At 52.1% G+C, this 26,944-nt stretch overlaps 1 protein-coding gene across 3 annotated transcripts; it reads right to left on the bottom strand.

Moving 5' to 3' along the window:
* Nucleotides 1-571: 571 nt before the first annotated feature.
* Nucleotides 572-23,929, bottom strand: EDN3 (endothelin 3). 3 transcript variants are annotated; one of them, XM_074347519.1, is made up of 6 exons: nucleotides 23,781-23,928; nucleotides 22,782-23,692; nucleotides 21,854-22,142; nucleotides 5,170-5,343; nucleotides 3,976-4,056; nucleotides 572-2,129 (listed from the first exon to the last, which is right to left on the bottom strand). In XM_074347519.1, the coding sequence occupies exons 2-6, from the start codon at nucleotides 22,831-22,833 to the stop codon at nucleotides 2,126-2,128; spliced, it is 600 nt and encodes a 199-aa protein (XP_074203620.1). In that variant the 5' UTR covers nucleotides 22,834-23,692; nucleotides 23,781-23,928; the 3' UTR covers nucleotides 572-2,125. The 3 variants fall into 3 exon arrangements, with proteins under 3 accessions (XP_074203620.1, XP_074203618.1, XP_074203619.1); XM_074347517.1 differs by having other exon boundaries at nucleotides 572-2,125; nucleotides 23,781-23,926; XM_074347518.1 differs by lacking the exons at nucleotides 572-2,129; nucleotides 3,976-4,056 and adding an exon at nucleotides 4,063-4,970 and having other exon boundaries at nucleotides 23,781-23,929.
* Between the last annotated feature and the right edge of the window lie 3,015 nt (nucleotides 23,930-26,944).

The following is a 26,944-nucleotide window of genomic DNA, read 5'->3' as shown; positions in this document are numbered from 1 at the left end:
GAGGGAGGGAAGGAGGGAAGAAAATGAAAACCACTCACCCCTGCCTGGCACTCCCACAGTCCCCCTATCCCCAGATGTCTTGTAAGTCTTGAAGGCTTAGAAATATTGCAATTGATAGAAAACATCAAACAAAACATAGTCCCTTCTGGCTACAAAATCTCAAGAACTGTGAGCATCAAACCAAAATAAAATGCCCATTGGAAAGGCTGCCAAGGTTGGTTGCTGGCCATGACAGTCCTATTCCTGGAATCCTGCCCCAGCACGTCCAGGGCCAGAAAAGAAAGCTGTTTGTCTCTATGACGGTGACCAGGATAGTGCCTGGGGAAGGAGCCAATGCTCTCCCGGAATTTCTCTCTTCCCATCCACCTTGAATGTTTTATCTTCCTTGGATTGTCCCCAAGTCCCTCTCCTTAATATTCAAGCAGCCCCCCCCCTCATCTTGCTCCATAATTGACTTGAGATGAATCTACTTCCCAGGCTATAAATCCCTTCTGTCCTCTCCAGGGGTCCATGAAAAGTTGACTTGTAACCAGGCATGTAACACCAGTGAGAAAAAAACACAAATCAGAGCAAACTTTCAGATTTTTTTTTATTATGCATCTGACAGTATTTTCTGAGTGTCAGCAATGAATGAATTTCTCTCGGAGACACCATCTTGGCACCAAGCCAAATAGTGCCTATGTGTTTTAAAAAATGTAATTCAGGCTCCAAGGAGTATGAGTGGGGTTTCAGAACACAATTAACCGTCCCTCCACGTACAGTGGCTTTGCTTTGCACACATCCACTGAGAGGAGTTGGAGAAGAGTTGCTCAATAAGTAATTGCTTCTCTAAACCATACGCAGTCCTGCTGGCAAATCAGTCCCTTCCATTTCCTTGTGTTGGAGATTCACTCTGATACCTGTAATAACTTAGGAAATCTTCATGGAGAATTTAGCACTGGGTCAAGGCCAACACCCCAGCATTCACCACCCACCATGACCTGGGCACATGCTCAAATGTGGGTTCTTGTCTCTCTGCCATCCACCGGGGGAGGCGGGCGGCCCGCCCCATCCCCAAACTCATGGATGACTAAACGGCGCGTCTTCTTCAGACGCTCGGTAACCTCAGCGCAGCTGTCAGCGCGCAGCTGAAAGAGATTGCGAACTCTCAGGTATTAATAATTCCCAGGCGTTGCCAATTATATAGATAAATAGAAATTTACATAATTTACAAAGCGTTTGTGTGTGTGGCTTATTTTGAAGCCATTCCCCAAGGATCCACATTTCTTCATGAAAACATTCACCCTAGAAGCTGTAAGGCAGGGCCGTCTTTCCAGTGGCATCCAGGGAATGTCTACTGCTCAGTGGTGTGACTGTCTGCAAAGAGCAGACAAGGCTCTCTGCTGCACGTCCTGGGGTCCAAAACCCGCAGATATTCATTTTCTCCTTTTTTTTTTTTTTTTTATCACAAGCATCATGGTTTCTTCTTTCTCTCTTTTTTTGGAGATACATTCTTTTGGTGGGTACCCAAGCACAGCTGAAAATTTCTGCCTAAATCCTGTAAGCCTCAAACTCATCAACTCCTATAAAGCGCGACTAATTTGCATCTAGAACTGACACCCCATGCCTGCCCAGGTGAGGGTACAGACGCTGGGGAGCCCGTAATGTGCGCTGCATCTGTTACAAGATGGACGTGTTTACATTCAAAAAGAGTTAGCTTGGAGTCCACTTATTCTGCAAAAGCAGCAGCTTTCCCACGTGCCATGCCTCTCCAAAAACAATTTCCTGCATGAAACTGGAGCCCTGGGCGTCAGGCCCCAGGGCTCAGCTGGGATCATTTTACCCATTAGGGAAACTGGGGGCCTTTGGATCGGGGCATTCTTTCGGGGAACGGCTGTATTGTTAAGTGCAGACCCCTCAAGCGGGTCTTCTCCCACAGGCAAAACTCATTCCTTGTCCTCCAAGAGGTGGAAATGTGAACCTCGGACAAGCCAGAACCGAGGCCTTCCTGCGGCAGGCCCGTCCTCCCAAGGGGCTCCTGAAAGCATTCAGAGCAGTGGGCAGAGCGCAGGGAGGCCCACTGCCCGGCACGCACGTGATGGTGATGGTCTAAAGCCTGCTCGCTCTGTCTGTCCTTGACTTCAACCTATCTTGGAGAAAAGGGGGCAAAAGAAAAAAAAGATGTATGTTACAAAAGGAGGGCTCTTTCCTGGCTGAGAAAGGAGACGTCTCCCCACCCCATCTCTAGCCTGACTCCGTTTCCAGCCAAACTTCCTCGCCTTGCCAGGGCTTCCTGGCAATTTCAAAGGCTGCCATCCACCCGGGAAGGTGTGACTCCATCTTCTCGCACATGCGGCCACGGGGAACCCTCCTGCAGCCAGGTCACCCCGTTGATGGCACAGGACCGCAGCAGCTTCCACTCTGAGAATGCCAGTCTGGCCATCCCTAACTCTGAGTCTTGTAAGAAAGTAAGGCCCGTGGCTTATAAGGAAAGACTTTTTTTTTTTTTTTTTTTTTTTTTAATAAGTATAGCTTCTTTCCGGAGTTTTACATGAATTGTAAAGACCGGGAAGAATCACCTTTCTAGGTCCCAGGGGGACACCTGTGCCATCACTCATCTTCTCAACGACACAGACAGAATGATGGTAACACCAGCAGAAGCAGCTTGGTGCTTTTTCTGTGCAGGCCTCTCCTGCCTTCCTGGAAGACGCCCAGCGGTTCCTACACGGCCTCTGCACTTACCTTCCCCTGTCGGACATCCTCTTCCCTTCCTCACCCCCTGGCTCACCCCTCCTCACTCCCTCCAGGTCTCCAGTGCCAGTGTCGCTCAGCCAGTGAGACCACCCCTGTTCCAAACAGCAACCACCCCCAACACTTCCAACCCCCATCCTGCTTCCTGCTCTCCTTCATATGCCCTGCCTGTGGTTTCTGTATTTCTTTGCTGTCTGCTCCCCCACTCTTTAAATTCCAGGGAGGAAGGAGCATATAGCTCACTGGTAGAGTGCATACCTAGCATGCACGAGGTCCTGGGTTCAATCCCCAGTACCTCCATTGGAGAGAATTAATAAATAAACTTAATTACCCCTCAAAAAAAGTGAAATAAATTCCAGGAAGGCCGACCTTTGCCTTATTTCCTGTCGTGTCCCCAGCAGCTGGGATGGTGCCCTGCACATCACAGGGGCTCAGCAAATCATTGTCAAGTGAGTGCATAAGTGAATAAATAAATGACGTGATGGATGGATGGTTTTAATCACATCCCTCTCTGAGAGGGATCTGGGTTTGGGATGAGGAAGAAAGAGGAAGAAGGACGAGGAGGCAAAGCGGGGACAGCTGGAGCCTGACTCGCTCCCCGGGTCTCTCTCTGCCCCTTGACCCTCCTCCTCCCTCTGCGTTCTCATTATGGGTGCTGACAGATCCCTCTCTGGACCACTTGGTGCGATCTGCCACCAATTGGGAAAGCCTCCAGTCTACCAAGCAGGGTTTAATCTTCCCTCGATCAGTATCTGTAGGAACCCAAGCCCCCTCCAGGCCATTATTACGAACATAAATTACCGTCCCATCGCAGATGTGTGGGCCAGTCATTAATAATTATTTCTGATTGATAAAGTGACAAATAAACCCAGTTTGGCTGCAGGAAACCACCAGGATCATAGGGAAAAAGACAAGCAGGTTTAAAAAAAAATAATAGAATGAATTGGAGGACTCGGAGGGTTTGGACTCCAAGAAACAGTGGTCACTTTGTCCAAGCCTGGGGAAATCCAAGGCTGGATGTCACCACTCAAAAGCTCAAGGGATGCGGGGGTCAGCTCCTAAGACGCAGAGCGGGCTGGCCACTGTTTCAGCCGGCTCAGGTCCTAGGGGCGATCTCTCCAAAGCACTAAAGCTGGTGGATACACCCGACACGAGGTGGGGTTCCTGCTGGCCGCCGGCACAGACCAGATGCGACCCCCACGTCTCTGTGCCCCCAAGGCGCAGCGGCTCAGAAAGCAGCTTCACCTCCTCGGACGCAGGTCTCGGGCCACACTGCTGGCCTGCTCTCCTGCTTTCTTGTCAGGTTTCCCCGCTGTCCTTGAATTCCTGCAGGGAGAGAGCTGGTTTTAAAAAATCAACCCGTATTTCCACGTGGCTGGTTTTTCAGCATCAAATTATGCCTCCCTTCTTCCCACCAACGTGAGCACTTTCCCCCAGGACTGCGTTTCAGGCAGTTTCTGAAGGCTGAGCGCACGGTGGGTGGATTCCTCCCCGAGTACAGACCCCACTAGCACTTGTCAGTTATTCATTGGATGTTAAGGAGCCAAGAAGAAAAATGCGGTTGGCACTGAGGTTTCCAGACAGCAAATCCTGGGTCCCTGGCTACCATGGCACCTGCTGCATTGAGACCCGCCCACCCCCCAAGTTTGTGCTTTTTTTACTTGCATGGAAAGAACCTGGAGGTCCCATCCCACCCACCATGGCTCTGGGAAGGGGCTTTACAGACCAGTTCTGCCTGGAGCGGTTGATGAATCTGGGCCCAAAGAAAAAGAGGAGCCAGGAGCACTAATAGGAATCCCGGTTGAGTAAAAACCAACTTAAACGGCTGCCATGCAGCAGGTCTAGGGTCTGCTTATTTATTCGACTCCACACTGACTCACAAGTTTCTCTCCAGCAGCTCGCGTGGACTCCAGGGTCTCAAACTCAGAAGTCTAGTGGGGATGGCCACAAAGTAAGGTGACGAGTCACCCAGGTGGACAGCTGCGGCATGTCTCACCCTAGCACGAGCGGCCCTCACTTGGTTTCGGCCTATCCGGCCTAGACGGAATGCGGGCTGCTAAGATCAGATGGTCCCATTTGCTATTTTTGAAGAAGCTAAAAATACGCCTTGGGCCAGGATGGGGTAATCCTTCAATTCTGAAGTGCTGGCAACTTATTCAGATTTTGGCAAATTGCTGTGCAGTTCAGAAGAGATCCGTCTGGAGACCAGACACGGCCGTGGCCACGTTGTGGGTGATGTTCTGGAAGGCAGCGAGGGGACGGGATATCGCACCCCCCCCACCCTCCGGGAGCCGAGGGACCACATCTCCCCGCGCAGCCCCCGCCCTTCCTCCCCGCCCGCAGGACCACAGCCAGCAGGACGGAAAGTGCCGTCCTGCACCCACAGGGCCCAGGATAACTGCTCTCTGGAAACGCACGAAGCTGGAATGCGCGTCGTACCCGCGGGCAGCCGGGCTCCGGGCGCAGAAGCGCGCGCAGGCCTGGTCCTCGCTCTCCGCGCAGGCGCAGCGCAGCGTCCACGTGGAGGGCCGCGGGCTCCGCGGAGCGGGTCCCGCCGACCGCCTGGCCCGGAAGCTCCCTCTGTAGTTGGACAGTCCATAGGGCACAGTCCGTCTGCAAAGGACAGAGCAACGTCAGGGCCAAGTCTGGACGAGTGGCCGCCGCCTCCCTGCTCATGGGGCACCCGCAGGCGTGGAACTGGAGAGGGGGTGGGATATCGTGGACATGGGGATGAGTGGGGGTGCAGCCAAGTCTCAGGGACTGGTGACTCCCCCCCCCCAGGAAGTGCGCTGGGGCCTCGGGATGGAAAGATGGAGAGGCCCTGGGGGAGTCCCAGCACCCTCCCCGAGGCCAGCCCTCTTGGGGAAGGAGCCGGCAGACACCGGGTGTGTGCACGCGTGCATCTTTAGTCTTCTCAAGCCTCAACCACAAGCAAGCACGCTTCCATCCTGGGTCCCTCCAGGGTAGCTCTGGTTCTTCCTGCATGGAACCCCTGACTTGAAAATTTCAGTTGACCCAAATGCTGCTCCCAGTTTCCGTCCTTGAGCCAGAAGTGCCTGGGCCTGGCCACTGATACCAGTTAGACACCTTCCTAACCCGGCCGCCTGAGTCTGGCCCTGGCTCCTGCCCCACCTGCCACCAAATTCCTTCTCTGTGCACATCAGATTGCAGTCTGCGCTAATGAGAATACGACAAATCCAGTTATGGCCATTAGAGACGCATCCTGCCCCCACCCCACCACACACACACAGCTTCCTCCAAGACAAACGCCAGAGGAACCCTCCCTGCCCTGGGAGATACAGCCGAGCGCAGAACTGGCCTTGGGAAAAGTCTTCTTATGCAGGAAAAAAAAAGTCTGGCACTGTTTACCCACTTCATTTATTTGGAGCTGGGATGCGGGTGGGTCATGGTGTCATTTGGAAAACAAGTACAATAAAAGTATACATCTGTTTCTTATGCTCCTGTGTGTCCAAACCGTCACCCTCCAGAGATGGGAGAACACTGCCAGCAATTCAGTGGGAAAAAGTTGAAAGCAGATGCTAAATTCATCAGCACTGTTGAATAGGATTCGGGGGACAAATTGCTAATAACTAGAGGAAACATATGTGGCCAAAAGTTACTTTTCCAATAAGTCTTGGTTTTCCTGCCAGTCCCCAAGATTAACCACCTCGGTATCTGTGAGCCCCATGGAGTATCACCAATTACCCACCTCAAAGGGGGTTCTGACATCTCTGCGTTTTCAAAATAACATCAAATTGAATTTAATTTGAAACACATGCCATCGAACATTTTTGGGGTGGTGAGGGCCAAGTGGGGGGTGCCCTATTGTGATCTGACGCTTGGCGTAAACCTCCTCCCTGCTGGGCTGGAGACTGGAGACTGAGGAACATAACCACCCCTGCCCTCCTTCTCTTTTCCCTTCTCCCCACTCCTTCCCTCCCAAGTTAGTTAAGACACAGCCTTGTGGTGGGTTCCCTGGATCCGGGTGGGCCCAGTGCTCAGCAGTCTGTGCTCACAGAATAGAGAAAGTAGGGTCCGGTTCCGTTCTGAGCTGAACCTTCGCTAACACCCTCTCTTTTCTCAGGAGTGGAAAATGGGGTGGGGGGTGTTTAGCAAAACAACACACATTGTTGTAAGGCAAGATTTGGCTAAAGGTATAGGTTTCCAGCAACAGGATCACATTAAATCTCTAGGTGTCGACATTAAACCCAGTCCCTCGTTTCTTGGGGAAAATTACACACAAGGAATAACAACCAAGGCTCCCATTTTTCCATCAACAGCAAGACCCGCAATTTTGAAACTGCTGTCAGCTGATTATGCATTTGTGTGCACAGAGCCACTCCTCAGCTTCAGCAAAAACACCCTAAAGTGTTTTAAGTGAGGAAACAAGGTGACAGGGTATTTGTTAACAGAAATGCTAAGCCATTCCGGCAGCCTAGTGGGAGGAGCTAGCATGCAAATAAGCCCTTGCAACTTTCCAAGGATGTTCATAGGAGGGCCACAGCCAGAACCCCCTCCCCAAGTGCTGTGCCCCAGGCCCTAGATGTTCAAGGTGTGCACTCTGCTGGCGGACCTGGGAGTGGGTGGGGGATGACAAAATGCTGTGAGCCAGAGGGCTTAAGAGGTGGTCCAGACCACAGGGGCCTGCCCCCTAGCAAGTTCCAGTTCCAATGGAGGCCCATCTCCCACAGGTTGAAATTTTAAAGCTTTTAAATCAATCTGATAAGCTCTTAAATAAGAGAGTTTTGTCCTCCTACTGGAACAAATATGGCTTCAAAACACCTTGGAAGTTGGGGCTTGAACTTAGGATTGTGGGGCTCCTTGGAGATCAGTGCTGGAACATAGCAGCACCTTCTCTTCCGCTTGGCTCCATCCCACATGCACCCCAAGCCCCATCTCACACCCACCCCCAACCATCCTGCAAGCAGCTGCCCCTTGGCCACCCCGCAGGCCTCGGGAGATGTGCTGGAGCCCTGTGCTCCTGGAAGGGGGCTCAGGGGTGTTTGGGTAGAAGATTCCAGTATCCTAAATAGCCAGAACACAGTCTAGAAGAAGGGGTATGTGGCTTTCAGTCCCATAGACTCCTCGAAATAGGGTGGGAGGCATGGCAGAGGAGGGACAGAGGCAGCCCCTACCCTACAGGACCCAGGGCAGGGGTCTCTCTTATGCCAGGTCTAGAGTAGATACCAGCCCCTCAAGAGTAGAAGGAAGGTCTCCTTTCGTGTGTGCCACAGTCCCAGTACAAGGCTGAGCAAATGAAGATTGTTAATTGAGCAACTGGCTGTTAACTGTGAGTTAAACTCGTCCAGCAAGACTGGATTCTTTCCACCCTGAAAGGTTCAATAACCACAAAATTCATTAAAAAGAATCTCCAGTATTTGCCAAGCATCCACTGCATATGGGCATACCTCGTTTAACTGAGCTTCACAGATATTGTAGTTTCTGCAAATGATGGTTTTTGGCAACCCTGTATTGTCAGACGATGGTTAGCATTTCTAGCAATAAAGGTATGCATAGTTTTTTAGACATAATGCTATCGCATACTTACTATAGTGTATTACACTATTAATACACATTATTATACTATTAATAGTGTAATACACTATAATGTATTAACTATAGTGTAAACATAAGTTTTATATGTACTGGGAAACCAAAAAATTCATACAATTTGCTTGATTGCAATCTTCACATTGTTGAGGCATTCTGCAACCAAATCCGCAGTATTTTCGAGGTCTGCCTGTATTATTCTAAGTGCGATGGGGATGCAGAAAGGCCTTGGGGAGCTCACATGCTACTGGTGTATGAAAACAGTACAGGCGAAGGAAGCACTACGAGCTGCTATGTACAGGTGTGTGCGAGGCATGCTGCGCACAGCGAAAGGCAACCCGGCGACCCCATTATGACGTCGTAAAGCACTTGCATGAAGGTCACTCCAGCCACTCCACAGTGTCCTGATCTGCAAAAGGGTTGTTGGCGGGACCGAGTGACACACTGCACTGCATGAAAAATGCTTAGCAAAGAGCTAGCAGCAAATTAATGTTGCCACTGTGGTTGCCCTTTCGGTCTGGGAATTCTAGGGAATTCTATCAGGCCGAAAAACCCCATCCACCAGGCCTGCATTTGAGATGTGTGACTAAATGACTAAAGATGGGTAAGAAGGACCCAGAGCACCATGGGGCAGCAGTGCCATTCTTTGCCAGGCTTCCTCTTGGCTGGTCCGTCATTCTACACTGATGTCCAATAAGCACTCAAGTTCCAGTCACCTTGGAGCCCTTTGTCATTTCTTGAGTGTTTCTTGAATGGTGAGTTGGAAGGACCTAATGATGGAACCATGGAAACAAAGTTAAATTGGCTAAGAAATTTGACCAGCATATCGCCTGACCTGTGGTTCAGCCGACGGTCCTACAGCTTAGAGAATGCAATTCTCTGTAACAGTAGGAAGCTCTTCCGCCTGTTACTGGCCCGGTGATAACACAGAGCTTAAACAAGGGAGAAGCAGGTGAGAGCAGTCCAAATGCTCTTATACAAAACAAAACACCCCAAAACGTTCAAATATGCACTGTCTAGCATTGTGCATCTTTGTATATAATACACCGTCCGCAATGTATGTGCCCATTCATCATTTGATCAGTGATGGTAATGCCAGAGACACGTTTATCACACTGTTCCTTATTTACCACTGTCACATATAGATATTATTAAATATTAAATATCCAAATCCCCCATATTCTTTCTTCATCTGCAGCATTACACTGGAAGCACTTTATCGCCCCTACAAGAAGTTTTTAAACAAGGAAAGGTTACTTTTTTTTAATATTCTGTTTTAAAGTTCAGTGTTGCCTTCTCATAAATGAATCAATGATCTCTGTCTTTCTGATCAGGAAACTGGCTTCAATCTCTGAAGTTAAAGGAGGCACCCAGATATTCACAAAGGCCAGCCAGAAACAGCAGAAGGGCTTCACCGGCCAAATCCTAAATTCTCAGGAAAGTTTGTCAAATTGTCCTTGAAAACCCAGTTTTCATTTTCTTCCCACTGAAGGGCACTCAACAAACATTTGCTGGATAGTTTTCAATGTACAGGCCCGTGAACAAGACAGACAAGTGGTCCCATATACACACAGTTTTCATCTAGTACAGAAGTCAGCAAATTGGCATTCTGTGGGCTTCATCCAATCGAAAGGCAGGTTTTTTTTTTTTAATCTGAAAATTTCACGTGCACATCCCAATTTCCAGCTTCTCCTGAATAAGAAACTGGAAGTTACACTGAGTCCAACCCCACACTGCAGCCGAGTAGCGCCGTCTAGGGCTGGAAGGCCGTCAGGGCCAGCCCAGCCCTCTGGGGCCCCGGGCCCTGCCACCCTCACCTGGGCTTTGCTTGCTGGTGTTGCCTGTCTGGCCCTCGTGGGCAGCTCACTTTATAACCCCTGGTCTAGTGGCTTGTCCCATGAAGCAGAGCCAGACAGGTCGCGTGACATGGCGACACAATGAGCACCTGATACAGTTTTCACAAATACAGTCCTTGTGGCTTTCAGCTCCAAAAGCCCAAGTTCCAGCCGAGCGTCTCCCCGCCAAACAGAACATTTCCATGTCACAGTCAGAACTTCACATTGATGCTCTACCGTCTCTGGTTCACATTTTTCCTTCTCAAATGGGAAAGCAAAGACGGTATCGCCTTCGGGCCCAGGGGACACACGGTTCAGAAGGCACGGGTCTGCTGGCCGGGCCTGCAGCCAAAAGGAAGAGGAACAACTGTTCCCCGGGGCAGACAGGCGGGGGCAGCCCCCAGCTGCCAGGAACCAGCCATCATTAGCTACTGCCCCTCAGCATGCCCCAGAGAAACCGCTTCAAGACTCCAATATGCTTTCTGACTAGGGCTCGATTTCAGATTTTATCAAATTCCCTCCTTAGCAGGCACCACTCCCTTGCTCTCTCAAGCTTCGAAATAGCTTCTCGGGCGGGTGAGGGGTGGTGGGGCTGGGGTGGGCAGTGCGGATTGCCTGTATTTACTGTCTTTGTAACCTTAACCAGGTAGAGCGGCCAGCTAAGAACTCTGTTCTAGAAGCAAGACAGGATGAAGTAACTATACGAAGAGGCTGAATATTTAAAGGCCTGTAAAAGCATCCATCCACTTCAATGAACATCAGGTGGGCCCCCTGCCCCAGCTCTGCACAAAGACACGGGGCGGGGGGGGGGGGGGGACGGGACACCAGCTCTGAGACAGGGGTACCGCCCTCAAAGGACTTAAAAGCCCGGAATTCTCTAGAGCCTAGGACCAAGGCGGGCGGTTTTTGTTTCCTGGAATCCAATCCCGCATCTTTCCCTTGGGGAATTATCCCTCCCTCTGTGAGGTCTTGGGGAGACTGTCAATCACCGTGCTCCGCCTTCTCCCTCTCAGGACTCATCAGGTGGCCCAGGCTGGCCCGTTAAACCCTCTCCCTCCCGAGACACCTGAGTAAAGAAACAGGAGGTCAGAAAATGCCCCTGGAGCCGCTCTTTGCCAGGTGGCCCTGTCCTGTCCGAGTATCTCTCCTGTCTGAGCCTGGCACCGCTTCTCCTCCCATCCAGTCTGCGGGCTGCCCTGCGCCCTCCCATGAACTCCTCCCACGCTGTGTTAACTACGCGAGGTTTCTGTTGCTGGTGACCGGTGACCTCTAGCTGACCCTGGGACTCCCTTCCTCGAGATGGATGCAGCCATGGTCTCTCCGGTTTAATAGAAAGACCCAGAGCCTCTGCAGCTGCTAAGGGCAAGCAGAGATTTTCTTCATTGCAACAAAACATGAAAGAACGTGCTCTGAGTCAGGACGAAGTGCAGCACACGATGCTGGCTGGAGTCCTTTCTTCCCACGTGTGCCCACGGGGAGATGTTTGGTTTGGACCGTACTGTCCTGTGGGCAGGTGGAAGCAAGCCTACGACCCCACGATGCTCAGAGCCCAGCAGCCCCCACCTCCGACACCTGGCCACCTCAGAAGTCTTGTCCTCCAGTGGACGTACTCCTTGTCCACTCATCAGATGCTTGTGAAAGTCTGCTTGGGACAGGCCTCGTGCCAGACAACCACTGGGTGCCCTTCCAACCTCCAGGAAAGAAAACAGCCAGGAAATCTGTCTCCCCAGTGACCTCATTATACAAACAGAAACACACACACTCATGCTTTCTGGTCCTAAATATGACACAAACCTGATGCTTGCGAACAACATGAAGTAAACTGGCAATGACTTCTGCTGCAGAAAATCCCTGCATCTTCAAGTGGGAAGACCCTGGGCAATAGGCTCCTCCGTCACCCACCAATGGAGGAAGCTCTCCGCAGCCCTGGGAACAGCCAGTGGTCCTCGAATATTCAGAAATATCAAAAGGGGTGAGCAACGTGCTGTGGGTTGGTGAACTTTTTTTTTAAAGACCCCCCCCAAAAAAAACCCCACAACTTTTGGGTTTATCGAGGACTTCGCTGTTTGGGCATTTTACCCCAATTACATACATTTTCAAAGAGAACATTGATCACTGACCCTCATCAATCAGACCTAAGAAGAGGGGTCGTTTCCTCACCTGTGCCGCAGGTATGGCTGCCCTCTTGTCCCTGGGGTTGGCAACAGCTGGTCCCTGTCTAGCTAGAATCCCCGATTGTTTCTGCCTGTTTGCCTCGGCACCCAGGGCGGCCCACGCTGTGTCTGGCTCAGAGCAGGTGCCCAACAACACCTCAGAATCTCAGTAATCAGTATCTGCAAAGTGAAGGAGGGAGGGAGGGAAGGAGGTCTAGCAGGCCCCAACTCCTCAGCCACACCCGGCCTCCCAAACATGCAGAATTCTCAGCTGACTTCTCAGATCTCTCCTATCGTTGTCCTCAACTGGCCCATCTGGAGGGTCTTCCTGGAGAGAACACGTTCTCTAGATCACTAGAAGTGGGGGAACCGGGTCTCAGTAACCCCTGCAGACACACCAGCTCCACGATGGAGACATCAGGCCGCACAGATGGGTGAGGCCCCAGAGACACAGCCAGAGGCTTCCCCAGGCAGACACACCCAGTGTCTGGTCCCAGCTGAAGACTAGCTCCCTGAGGGGCCCTGGGTGAGCGACTTCCCTCAGGGGTTGAGAGATGACGGGGCTGGGTCTCTGGAAGGTCCATCCAGCTCCAAATGCCACCAAGAGATTCCCAGAGGCCCTCACCGTCACTTCAACAGCTCCAAACAGCCCAGTTGCTGAGTAGGGCCTAGCCCTTCCTTCCAGCAAGAAAACCACATCTAAGTGCGGGGTCCCTTCCCCACCCGCGCTGAGAGTCCCAGGATCTCACCAACTGTATTAAGAAAATTTTGGCCCAAAAAAGTAGGACTCTTCCATGTCCTACAGAGATGGGAGGGAAGGGGGCAGCGCACGACCCTTGAAAGAATGACACAGCCATTGAAGATATGACAAAGACTGTTTAGAACTAACTAGACTCAAGATGGTGGAAGATCTGACACCCAGGAGACCTTGAGCCTCGTCAGACCCTCACTGTAACACACCAGCGGCTAATGGCACCCCCACAGGCGCTGTGACAGCTCCCAGGCTGGCCGTAAAAGGCCAGCTCCTGGAAATCCCTGCCCCTACCCCAAAGTAACTGGAATAATCCGCTCACTTGTTAGCCTGTGAAATTACCCGGCCCATGAAAACTAATCACCCCTGCGCTCCAGGGCCCCTCTCCCTTCTGAGACCACCATGTTCTGCCCACGGAATGTGTGTTTCCTGGGGCCACCTCTCGCCTCTGGAGACGGCCTGTGCTCGGTCCATGGAGTACGCATCTCTCTGAAAAAATCTCCTTCTACTCAACTACGCTCTTGAACTCTTCCCCGCGCGAAGCCAAGGACCTTCACTTGGCAGGAAACGTCCCAGGGACTCGCCGAAGACCTGGGACATGACCGTCCGCTGGCACCTCATTCTCCTGCAGCACTCCTGCCATGTAACGGAGCTTAAAAATAACCCCAAAGCCACCGACTGTATCATTCCATCAGCTCCCAGGACACAGTGTCTCCCTCCCCCAACACAGGCGCACAGGCTCCAAATGAAGGATCTTTGGGGGAAGCAGAACAACAGAAAATCCTTCTGCATTTGTTGTGCGTGGTGGGATTTCCAAGAGTTACAGCTCTAGGGGAAGAAAGAAGCCGGGGAAACACACTCCTGCAACATGTGGAGAATGAAGCCACTGACGGAATCCTACAGATTAGCTGGCTTCCCTCCAGCTGGTACATCCCAAAAGCATCCATATGACATAGGCTAGAGTTTCTCTCCCCAACCCCCAGTGACCCTAATGAATTCCAGGTCGAGTGTAGGCAAGAGTAATCCACGTCTGTCTGGCCCAGCCTTGTGATAACTTTATGCAAAGCTGCAGACAGATGTGGCTCAAAATAGTTCCCAGCAGTGCAAACAGGAGTAAACTAAGGAGCAGGTATTTTTTTTTTAAGGTTGGGGGTATTTGTAGAGGGATTAAAAACAATAACAGCAGGCACCATCACACATCCTTTTAAATAACCCCCAGAAAGCAAGAGATAACACCCTTGCTAATATCAGATTTCACCTTAGGGGCAGAAAGTCTTACTGAACAAAGACACGCGTCGCAACAAAAATAAAGACACTGGTTTTCTTCCTTATCTAAATGTCTTCATCCTCACGGTAGCTCGGATCGCTGGATCGCTCACCCCAAACAAAGAAGACTTGGGTCCCTCTAGAGATACAGGCTTTGTCCCCAGACAAGAACCCACAGCTGGGACCAGGGCAAGGACGTCAAGGCAAGTCAGGCAAGCACGGGGTGGGATCCTGCCTTTATTAAAAATGTGGCTATTTTGTTGCCTATGACATTTTTGCACTAGTTTTGATTTTCTCTTTTTTAAATATTGCATTCACTTTTACTTAACTTTCTGGCCTCCCCTTCAAGTCTGCACCTGAAGGAGTGTGTCATTACCTGTTCTCAACCCTGAAAGAAACCCGTGGAAATCAGATTTATAAAAACTCAGAGACAACGAATATATATATGCACGTATGCATGACTGGGACATGATGCTGCACACCAGAAACTGACACACTGTAACCAACGAGACTTCAATTCAAAAACAAAAACAAAAAAAACAGAAGCGACATGCACCTCTCTCGCTGACTGGCTTCTGACTTTTGGCAAAGCAGTTTGCCGTTCCCCAAATTGTGGGTGGTTTGGGCCACCACCGAGCAAGGTGGGAGCACAACACCTCGGCCACATTGGCCTCTGAGCCTTCCTCATGGACTCGTGAATTTGTTTCTGGTTTTTAAATTACTGGGCCAGGCCCAGGGCTCGCCGGCTGCCCTGTTCTAGAGTTACTGTTTATTAAGGCTTCCTGCTAAGTCAGCCCTGAGAAGCCATAAAAGAAAAGGCCTGTACCTCCAGGCCTCTGAACACCGCCAAGTTTTCCAAAGCTCTTGGCTCTCCGAGGACTCCGAGTTGGGGCAGAAGAGAAAGGCCAGGGGATGCCCTGTTCTGCTGCCCCTTCCTGGCAGACGTGGTGGGTGTGCGGGAGTTTAGAAGCCTCCCCACTAAACTGCGTCTGGAGAAGCAGCTCACACACACTGTGCTCCTTGTCTGGATTTATTTTCCTTCTAAAGAAAATTGGTTCCTATCTCAAAGAGGGGGGAGGTGTGTACGTGGGGGTGGGGGTGTCCCATTTTCAGGAATTCTCTGTTTCTACGGAAACATGCCTTGGAATTTGAGTGGGTCATTCCCCTACATTAAACAGTTGATCCATTGGCTCTGTGCTCCAGAGCGGAGCGGTGGTTACATGGGACTACCTGCAGGCAGGAGAGGGGCCCCAGGCAGCCCCCACTGGACGTGCTGAGATGCTGTGGATCAGAGCTGGAAGGAGAGCTGGCGTTACAAAGCCGTGCGAGTACCGACCCGGCCGGGGGGCCCCCTTAAGGAAAGCGCTGTTTGCGTCTCAGCTTCCTTTGTTTTAAATTCTTGCAGGAATAAACCGTCCCAGAGATGTCAGAGGCGTCCGTCTGCCTTCAGATTTAAGGCCACGTTCCTAGCTGCAATGTTTCTTTCATCTAGCAGAAACCCCAGGTCTCCTCCGGGTCACGCAGGGTCATAGCCTCTCGGGACCAAGTTTTCTTGATGCAAATCAAACTGCCTTCCAGCCTCCAGGCTCTGTCCCCTCCAGTCGGGATCCGCTGCATTTCAACTAACCCGCCTTTGCCCCCCACCTCCGACATCTCACCTCCTCACCCCCACTCTGGGGTAGAAAAGGGGACTTTCGGTCCAAGGGAGCCCAACACGAAGGTCGCCTTGCGTGAGCCGACTTTGCCAACAAACTCTGAAATTCAGCCCCAAGGTCCTCAAATTTTAAAGACACATCTTGCCGTGAAGGGCTCTAAGAGATATGCTACCCAAACTCAAAACTGGGGTGTAAATGGGCACTGAGTTCCCAAGGGGGGGACGGTTACGTGGGGGGGGGGGGGTTCAGCGAGTAAAACCATGATCAGCCTAAACCCTGAGTTTAAGGCCGTTTTTAGTCTGGTTGATACCATTTTCCCTTATGTGTCCTTATTTACTGACTATTTTTTGTAAACAGATTCCATAGTCTTTCCTGGGATCCCTTCCTGGGGGCCCGCCCTTCAGGTCCTGGGCGTTGCTGGGTGAGACTGCAAATGATCACCAAGCATAATGATTATAACTGTTGGACTCACCCTTACTAAGATTTCATCATTTAACAAAAAGGTTCCGAACAGATCATTCGAATTATCCTGAAACACCAGACCCCATCACTGCACCCACCTCCCCACTCAGCAGAGGGAGCCCGGGGACAGGGCCTTCCAGGAACACCATGGCCCGTTCCCCAAACACTCCAATCATTTACCAAGGTAAATGGGGAGCAACAGTGAAGAAAAAAGGAGAGGAGGGTATAGCTGAGGGGTAAATTGCGTGCTTGGCATGCACAAGGTCCTGGGTTCAATCCCCAGCCCCTCCACTGAAATAAACAGATAAATAAACCCAATTACCTACGCTCTGAAAAAAAAAATTTTTTAATAATTTTAAAAAATATTATTTAAAAAAAGAAAGGAGGGGCAGAAAGGGCAGGACGGAATCTCATCAAGCCTGGAACAACCTTTGGCCACCAGAGTCCTTATCAAGCTGCTTATCAGCAGCCAGGCAGCCAGACACACCCTTTCCCAGGGCCTGTAAACCTGATGCAGATTGAATGCTAATAGCCCGCCCACCAAGGGCCACGTAGTTGGGAAGGCCTGGGGTGGGGGGCGCAGGCGCCTAGCTGCAGGACCAGCATTGGAGGGTCCAAGGACACTGACCTCAACAGCACCTGAGCTTCCGACCCCGCAGCGCCCATAACCGCAGACTGGGCTATGGCAGGCAGGGCGCGGGGAAGGGTCCCGCAGCCCCGGGTCTGCGCAGGTGTGGTCATGTCTCTGAGGCACGGAGGGTCCACGAGGGCTCAAGTGCCACACTGAGACGGTTCCGCGTATTTGCTCACATCATCGTCGCACACCTTTATCCACAGGAGTCACAGTCAGCATCAGCGTGGGCCGCCACCACCGTGGTCTGCATAGTTGTGACAACGGCTGGGAAGACTGTCCCTTGGCCTCCACAGATGCAGCGCCAGCGACGATACTCTCAGTCTGACTCACAGGCCAGGTGGCAATCATTGGGTCCCTGGAATCCCATGGTGGGTGGACAGCTGGCCCCACATCAGCAGGAGACAAGGGTACCAGATCCATCCATCCCTCTGGGATGTTCTCTTAAAACACCCCTCCTTGGAGACTCACTAACCTGTCTTTCTTGAACAACACGGGGGCCAAGATGGGTCTGTTAAATGATTGCCTTTTCATGGACAAGTTTAAATGCTTTGGGCATTATTATTATTAGAACCCCATATGTTGTTCCTTCTGCTGAGTCAGTGTGACCAGGATGGTCATCTTGTTAGGTCACTATCTGAGAGTCACGCTGACATCTGCACCTTACCTGGGGACACCGGGAGAGAGTGGCACCACCCTGGGCCACGCAACAGTCAGACCAGGACACAGGGCAGGGCTCAGAGGTCTGGAGTCTTCCCACAAGATTCCAGGGCCCAGATTTTCCACCACAGCCATGATTTCAAACATCCTGACTGTTCTTTTCATAAGTGCATTCCCCTTTGTCAATCCATGTGGCTCAGATTTTTGTTGGGAACCACGGTCACTGTCACAGCCTCACAATGCCTCCCTCATTGTGTCCTCCTTGGAGAGACTGACCGATGACAGGTTCCTTCCATTCTCAGGAACAAAGTGGGGAGGAACACAGCGGGGCACCTTGCTGGGTGCCCCGCAGCTCCCTTGGCCATCAGAGAGTGGATGGATTCACTCCCAGCCAGAGGGACGTTGGCAGGCACAGAGGGGCCACCCTTCTGCGGGGTGCAGTTAGAAGCGAGAGCCCTGTCATGGTTAATTGTATGTGTCAACTAGGTTGCCAGGAAGGTATATTTTAGATACAATTAACATTTAAATTGGAAGATGCTGAATAAAGCAGATTACCCTTCATAATGTGGGTGGTCCTCATATGATCAGCTGAAGGCCTTGACAGGGATTCTGCCTCCTGAATGCCTGGGACTGAAGACTGCAACATTGACTCACTGTGTCTGTGTGTGTGTGTGTGTGTATTTATATACACATACATGTCTACATACACACACACACACACACACATCCCATTTGTTCCGACTCTCTGGAGACCCTGACAGATCTAACCCCCCACCGTGTCACAGGATGTTTCTGCTTGTGAAGTTTGCTCATGGAAAACAGCCCCGAGTGCACAGGGGTGTAAGCACGGGGGCTCCTTGTCCCTCTTTCTCCCCTGATTATCTTATTCTTGGCAAATTTTCCATGACCATACAATGGGATGTGTTCCTCTTAGATGTGGAGTTTTGTTTTTATTTTCGTTGGCAATGGTGGGGTTGCTGGGGGTGGGGAGAGGGGACTCCCTAATGTGGCCCAAAACAGCCATGAAAATCCCTTGTCCCGTGGATGAGCCTCCATCCCAGGGGCAAGAAGGGCGGCTGCCCGGGACCCGTGTGTTTGGCAAATCTCTGGGGTCCTGGACCTCCTGGAGGATGCAATGGAAGTTACGGGCAATGGCCCTAGAAAATACCCGCACACATCCGCAGGGAGGTGCGGACCTCTGACAGGAGGTCCATGCACCTTGGGACAGGGCGCCTCACGTGTGGGAGGAAGCCCTGCAGACAGAACCTCACGGGAAGTCGAGCAGCACCACTGAGCGGCCGTGATGTGCTGGGTGCTGACCACGCTCAGTCTGGAAGAACTCAGCGCACAGAATGTGGGAAAACCAGAGAACTCGATCTCATATCTGAAAGATACTTCTGGGGGTCTCCTGAGCCTTAACCAGCCATTCACTTTCCACGTGAGATGCAGGAACTCCCGACACCCCTCCTGCAGCTCCAGGGGCCTTAAACGCAGCCTAAACATCATACTCGAGGAACACTTGCAGCCTTGCAAGCGCCCTTCGGAGACAAAGCAGTATCGGTGCGTCTACCTGTGCGACTGGAAGGGCGGTAAAAGGAAAGACACCAAAAGCTGAAAATCACCCAAAGTTCAAGGCTCTCAACTTAGGCGTGAGGATCGAGACTGCCGTGGGTTCCCAGAGCAGCCAGTGGCAGGGACTGGGTGCACATCACACCCTGGGGACGTTTCTAGAGACCAGGAGGGTCTGCTAAAGAAGAGGGGGTGATAGCTAAGAGAAAGGAGACGCTGGAGGTGGCGCTCTGGCAGGAGGTGGGGGTGGTGGGCAGGGGGACAGAACCTGGAAGAGACCTCGGTGTGGACTACCCTGCCCCCTTCGGCTCAATTCAGTCATTTTTCAGATCCTCCCATTTCTCCAAAGGTCCATGTCCCCTAAAGCCCGTTTTCCCACTGCACAACCTGGTCCAAGATGTTGTAAGGATTGCCAGTGGACCTGTCCACATCTCAACAGAGAGTTTCAGGAAGGAAGGAAAGCAAGAGGGAAAGAAGGAGAGCAGGAGAGAGAGAAGGGAAGACAAAAAGCCCATCTGGGAGCGTCTTCCGGATAACGTACGCGGCTTGTCTGGCTTCAAAATGCTCAAGTCTGGCTATTGTCATTTTTGTGTCTCTGGGTAGCTCCCGGGACCCACAAACACCATATTTTATCCTTTCCCCCTAGTGTTTAAAATGAATCAGGGTCAGGGAAGAGGGGAAGAGGTAAATCAAACTGTGAGGGGAACATTAGCGAATTGGCCGCCCTAGACAAAGTCCAAGACCCACGCTTCGTCTCAGGCCATGCACGACACCTCAGAATTATGAGACAGGATTCCACCGGATCGCGGGGTTTGCTTGGCCGCTCGGGGCAGTTCAGACGCAGTCGCCTCCCCTCACCCAGAGCTCAGGGCTTAGCAGCCAACAGAGAACTCAGCGCTCTCCTCCCTCCCCTCCCCTCCTCTGGGAAGGCACCCTGCCCCTAGTTCGCTTGACTTTCTTCTTTCTCCTTTTAGATCCATAGCCTGGGATGTCTGCCAGCACAAGACTGGGTCCCACTGTTGACGGCCCTGGGTCCTGGGTTCTGTGAAGCTAATTTGGTCAGAGAATGATGCCAGGAAGATAAGAATCAGAAAGGACAAGTGTCTGGGTGATGGGGGCTGTCAGAGAAGGTGACCCTGATCGCCATCCAAGAATAGAAAGCCGTCAATAGCAGCTGGTCCAGAAGTCCCTCCCTAGCACACGTCACTTTTACTACCTGGCACCGTCCTTCCTCCTGGGGGCTGACAGTATGTGTAGAAGCCTGGTCAGACACAGCCCGGCAAGCAAATTCTGCCACCAGGGTCAGCTCCATACTGGGGCACACAGGATAAAGGGCAAACGTGGAGTCCCGGCTTCAAAAAGTATTAAGAATTTCAAGATGGCGACAAGACAGCTTTAAACCACAAGGGTCCTTCTAAGCCAGGACCCTGTGCAGGTGTCTAGGTTCCCAGGGGAAGCCAGTTCTGTCTGCCACGCCAGCACGATGGGGTGACTTTCCAGATCCCTCCCAGATGTACTCAGAGGATGCGTAACCTGGTCTGAAAGACACGCAACCCCTCAGGTTCACCCTCCGTTGCATTTCATTATCGAAGTGTTGTTGAAACATGGCTGGTAAGTGAGGCCCCCCAAGCTGTCACCCCGGGTGCTCAGAGGTTAGGTGGCTCGGGGAACCCCCGAGGGACACGATTCAAGGCGGCTCCAAACACCACAGCAGAGTTGCCTTTCCAGGCCAAGGGCTCCGGGAAGGCCAAGAATCCCTAGTGGGGTACAAGCAGGTCGCCCAAGAGACCCCAAGAATACCCAGGGGCAGAACGCAGACATCTGGTCCAAGTCCCAGAGGTAGAGAGACCAGGAAGGCGAAACCCAAAGGCTGGTGATCAGAGCACGGTCAAGCCCTCTTCGCAGTCTGCAGGCTGCTGCTGTTGCAGAAGGGCTTTCGGGATCAAGTCACTGCCCACGGCCCTGGGATAGGGTGGACCTCACAGTAAGGGGACCCCAGGACTAACTCAGGTGGCGCTGGCTCCGTCCTGCAGTCAGAGAGCTCTTGGGGACCGGAGCGGAGAAAGGCAGCTGTCTGGGGCAGTGGCGGTGGGGGAGCTTGAAGCCCGTGGAATTTCACCCTGACTGGCAAGTTCTTCTAGGTTCTGCCAAGCCCACCCCTGTGCTCCCTAGAGAGCCAGCTGCTTTCAAGGAATGTGAAACTCCTCGGAGTCTGGCAGGGTCAGGAGAGGGGCCGGGTCCACTGAGCCCAGGGGGCAGGAGATAACTTTCGGGGCTTCCTCCCTCCCAGAGGAACTTCTCAGGTGTCTAATTCCTCCGGCTGGTTCACTGCACTCGGAGGGAGGGCTCCCCCTTGCCCCGGATCAGACACTCGAGATTGGGTTTCTCTTGGTCCAGGCCCTCAAAGGGGATGGGGGTCACACCCTTGGCCTGCAGACAGGGCCTGGGCTGGCAGGAGACTTAGCAAGTGCCAGAGGCTGTGCCAGGTGGGCTCTGGGCTGACCAGGCTGGGGTGGGACCAGGTCCTCTTGGCATGTGGCCTGGGAGCCCCAGTCCCCAGGGCTGACTCCCCCACGCCAAGGCTGACTCACTCAGGTGTGTTGATCCAGATGATGTCCAGGTGACAATAGTAGACACACTCCTTGTCCTTGTAGGTAAGGCACGTACAGCGCCGGGCTCGGTGGTGCACGGGGTCCCCTTTGGCTGCCTGCTCCCCAAACTGACCTGGTCCTTGCTCCTGCCCATGGCTTCCGGGGCTTGGACCCCGCACTGCCGTTGTGGCCACAGTCTCCTCCGTGTCCCCCTCAGATCTGGCTGCAGAGGGGGCCCGGGGTTCGCCGCTCCTGCCAGCGTCCCCAGGCTGGGGGCTTGGCACCGATCCTGCAAGACGCAGATTGAGGGGCTCCTGAGTATGCGGGTCCCCAACACCCATCGTCCCCAAAAACCCAGGAGAGGGGGACAACCAAACTTTCTGCAAAGTTGGCAAGCTAATGGCACTTTCTGTGAAGTCTCCAAGCTCTACCAAACATTTGGAAAAGTCTGTAAAAGCTGTGTGCGCAGTTTCTGAAAAGTCTGCAAGTTACGTGCACGTTTGGTGAAAAGTAGGGGAGCCAGTCTCCCTTTCTGCACTGTCTGCAAGCTGTCTGCTCCCGCTGAAAACGTGCAAGCATTGCACAGGCTTTCGGAAAACGTGGCAATCATTTTGCACCGTTTCTGAAAAGTTTGCAAACTTTTTAAAAGGTTCCCGACTTCATGAAAAACTGACCAAGTTGGCCCCCGGGCCCCATGTCTCCAGCCTGCGCGTTAGCTGCAACCTCCCTAGCCCGCGGGGTAGTCCGCGCCCTCAGCTTCTGCCCCCCACCCCCACCCCCACCAGCCCGCCCCCGCCTGCAGGGGTGGCAAGCCTAGGCAAGAGGCCGCTCCGCGCAGGGCACCCTTCTCCGCGCCCCCCCCCCCCCGATCCCGGGGTCCTTTTGTGTGCGCTCGCGCCGGGACACGCGCGCCGCCCCGCCCGCTTACCTGCGGCGGAGGTCACTGTGAGCCCGAAAAGGAACCAAAGCCCCAGCTCCATGAACCCCGATCGGGCGCGGGAGCCCCGGGCCGGAGGACAGACGCCTGTGGCCGAGAAAGGGCGCTGGGGCAGGCACAGCTGGTCTCGCCCTCCAGCTGGGAGGGGGGTTTGTGGCGGGCAGATGGCTCGCTGCGTCCCGGGCTGCTGCCGGGAGTTGGCTGCGACGGTCACAAACTTCAGAGCGCGCTGCCCATCCCTGCTCAGGGCTGGCCGGCTGTGGGCTCGGGCTTTTCTGGCTCCCGCACCACCCCCCTTGCCTCCCCGCCCCACGGAGGGGCTGGAGCTGCCGCGCCCGGGCCTTTGAACCCGGCGCGCACGGGGGTCGCCTCCCAGGCGCGGAAGAGCCGGCCAGGAGCACAGCGGCCCACAGCGCACCCAGCACAGCCAGGGGTGGGGGCGGCGCGCAGGGCCGGTGCGGGGGGTGGGGTGGGGTGGGGTGGGGTTGGGGCCGGGACAGCTGCCGGAAGGCCACGCGCGCGCGCGCACACTCACACAGACGCACACGCACACGCGCGCACTCACACTCACACCCCGACCCCGCTGCTTTGCTGCCCGGGACCTGCAGCCCCCACCCTAGGGCAGTAGGGAAGATAAAAGGCTGCGCGAGAAGGCTATCTTTTATCTCAGGGGCTCGGGGAAGCAGCATTTCTCAGCATTCACCTAGTGACACCTTACGCCTTGCATAGACCTGCCTGCCAAAGTCCTGGGTGCACTTCCCACTCGTGACTCACGGGCTGGCGGCGGCTCCCAGCCGCTCCCAGGAGCTCGGAGCTGGTGGGTGTGGGCAGCGCCCAGGAGCAAAGTCAACCAAGAAGCAGGATTAGCGGTTCTGGGGTGTCCCTGACTTGCTCGTGGCCTCCTGCACAGGGGTGGCTTCGGTGAGAGGCAGGTTCCGCCCCCAGTGGTCATCCTCCCAGCCCCACGTGTGAGAGGCTCTCCCAGCTCACCTGAAACGTGTCTCCTGGGCAGAGCAGCACAGGAGGGAGGGCGGTTAATTTCATCATTACCAAGAGCATCTGGGCTAAGAACTGAGCCTGGGCACACAGGAGGGACTCAAGAAAGATCTGTGAATGGATGAATGGATGCATGCATGCCTCCCATGGGCTAGGCCCTGGAATGCTGACCTCTGAGCACACCAAGAAGCCACTAGAACCCCTCCCTGGCCAGAGTTCCCTGACCAGAGGGAGGGACGTAAAGAGAGGCAGTGCTCTAAGTGGCATCAGTCACTGCCTACCCCATCTGCCTGGACTGGATTGGAGTCAGCTTTCCCTGGGAACTGCAGGCACGGCCACACAGAGGAAGATAAATAGGCCTGAGACCCAGGAGTCCCTCCTCACGTCTCAGGGCACTTGTAGTCAACTTAAAAGCCACCCACCAATCCTTTGACACTCCTTCCTGTTGAATACCACCCTTGGTCCCCTGTAGCCTGAATGACCCACTTCAAAAAAAGTAGAAAGCAGGAGAAGTGATATGAGTGGCTTTGGAGGCAAAGTCATACCAGGTGGTACGATTTCCATGTGGCTCTCTCTCTTGAGACCCTTGTCCTCTGAATACAGCCACCATACTGGGAGGAAGCCCAAACGAGCCCCTGTGAAGAGAACCCTTGGAGGGAAACAGGCCTCGCCGCCCACAGCCAAGGCCAACCACTGTATGAACAAATGAGCCTGGAGGCGACTGGAGACCCCAGCCTTCAAGCCTTGCAGCTGTGGACTAGCCCTGTGCTGCGTCTGAATTCTGACTCACTGAACCCATGAGCATTAGTGAATGGTTGTTCCACACTCCTTTATTTTGAGTAAATCGTTACAGAGCTGTAGTAACTAGAAAAGTACCCAAAGCCCCAGCATTGAGCTGATGCTTAAATTTCTCCGTCACCCTCATGCCCCTTCCATCCTACCGAGTCCCAGAGTCCAAGTCAAAGAGCAGAGAAGGAAAGACACCATCTTTTAGGGTCATTTGTCAGCAAGCCAGACAACAAATACTCTCGAGGGCCTCCGTTTCATTTTCTGTGTTCCACGTCTTGAAAAATAGAAAAACCCAAGACTAGGATTATCTTCTGTTCCCTCCAGGCTAGACTTTGGATCACTTCCTTATTATCTCTTTCCCTGGAATTAAAATGTCCATTACCTACACAATTTTAAAGAGTATTGGATTGAGAGATGGCTAGAGAGATAGAAAGTACACTAGTCAGCTCAAAAGAGGAGGTGGTTTCCTGGCATGTTCAGACACGGATGTCAGAGCTCCCAGACCACACATGGAACTACTGCCTTCCACAGCTCGGACTGAAACCAACATACTTGGATGAACCCACCAGGCACCTGTAGGCGTGGAATGCCAACATGGCACCAGCCCTGCCCTCTGAGTCTCCTCGTCTAGTTGAAAGAAGGACATCCAGGAATAGAGAACCAAAGAAGTGGGGTTGAGACCACAGAGAGTTGAGAGGAGAATACGGTCAACTGATAGTTAGAAGAGGCAGAATTTTCATTTGTCCTCCCGACAACTTGAGCGCCATGATTGAGGTGTAACCGCCGTGGCACTCAACAACAGTCACGCACAAGAGAGAAAGGTCTTCCCTTTCTGCTCCTCTGATCCTTCTGACGGTGCCCAGGAGAGCGCCTCAGTTGAGTGTGTCTTTAACACTCTAAAAATCTCCTATTTTTGTGCTGAGAGAGAGTGGGCTTAGAACCTTGGGAAGGCCACAGAATCTGGCTAGGACTTTTTTGCCCAGGAAGAAGGAGCCATTTTTTTGAAATTGAAGTATAGTCAATTTACAATGTTGTGTTAATTTCTGGTATACAGCATAGTGATTCCTTTATACACATATATATTCTTTTTCATTATAGGTCATTACAAGGCATTGAATATAGTTCCCTGTGCTCTGCAGTAGGACCTTGTTGTTTATCTACTTTATATATAGTAGTATCTAGCTTATTTTTTATTGTGGTAAAATATGTACAACATAAAATCTACCATCTTAACCAGTTTTCAGTGTACAGTTCAGTCGTATTAAATCCATTCATGATGTTGGGCAACCATCACTAGCACCTGTTTCCATACCTCTTTTCATCTCATTAGACTGAAACTCTACACCCATGAAACGTTACCTCTGCATTCTCCCCTCTTCCAGCCCCTGGCAACCACCATTCTACTTTTAATATGTCTGTACGATTTTGACTAGTCTGAATCCCTCATGTAAGTGGAACCATATGGTGTTTGTCCTTTGGTAACTAGTTTATTTCATTTCATTCAGTGTCTTCAAGGTTCGTCCATGTTGTAGCCTGTGTCAGAATTTCCTTCCCTTTTAAGGCTGAATAGTATTCCATTGATGTATAGACCACATTTTGCTTATCTACTCATCCATCAATAGATGCTGGGGTTGCTTCCAAGTTTTAGCTATTGTGAATAAAGCTGCAGTGAACATGGGTGTACAAATACCTCTTTGAGACTCTGCTTTCACTTCTTTGGTTGTATACGCAGACGTCGAACCGTTGGATCATTATGCAATTCCATTTTAAATTTTTTGAGCAACCACTATACTATTTTCCACAATGGCCATACCATTTTAGGTTCCCATTAACAGTGCACAAGGGTTCCAGGTTCTTCACACTCTCCTCCACGTCTTCTATTTCTGTTGTTGATAGCAGCCATCCTAACGGGTGTGAAATGGGATCTCATGGTTTTGATTTGCATTTTCCTAATGATTATTGATGTTCAGCATCTTTCCATGTGCTTATTGGCTCTTTGTACATCTTCTTTGGAGAAATGTCTATTCAAGTCCTGTCCCCATCTTTTAATTGGGTTGTTTGGGGTTTTGTTGTTGTTGTTGTTCTACTTAGGATTCTGTAACATGGTTTGTTTTCACTGTGTTTAAGTTTATATTTATCTCTTATTAATGGCATACATGGTAGTAATATAAATTCCCTTCTAAATTAATTTATTTAAATTTAAAAAATAGAGTCAAGAGCTGGAGAGGCTCAGCTGTGGCCTGATCTGAGCCTCTAGATCCAGCTGAGCCTGAAATCCATACTATCCCTGTGCTTTTCATTCGTCATAGCTCATAGCTCTTTTTGTTTGTTTGTTTGTTTTAAGTTCATTTGGGATTCTATAACTTTCA

This window comes from Camelus bactrianus, chromosome 19 (genome assembly GCF_048773025.1).
Source record: "Camelus bactrianus isolate YW-2024 breed Bactrian camel chromosome 19, ASM4877302v1, whole genome shotgun sequence".
Lineage (NCBI taxonomy): Eukaryota > Metazoa > Chordata > Mammalia > Artiodactyla > Camelidae > Camelus > Camelus bactrianus.
Note: the sequence above shows the minus strand (reverse complement) of the source record. Positions and strands in the feature narration are given on the sequence as shown.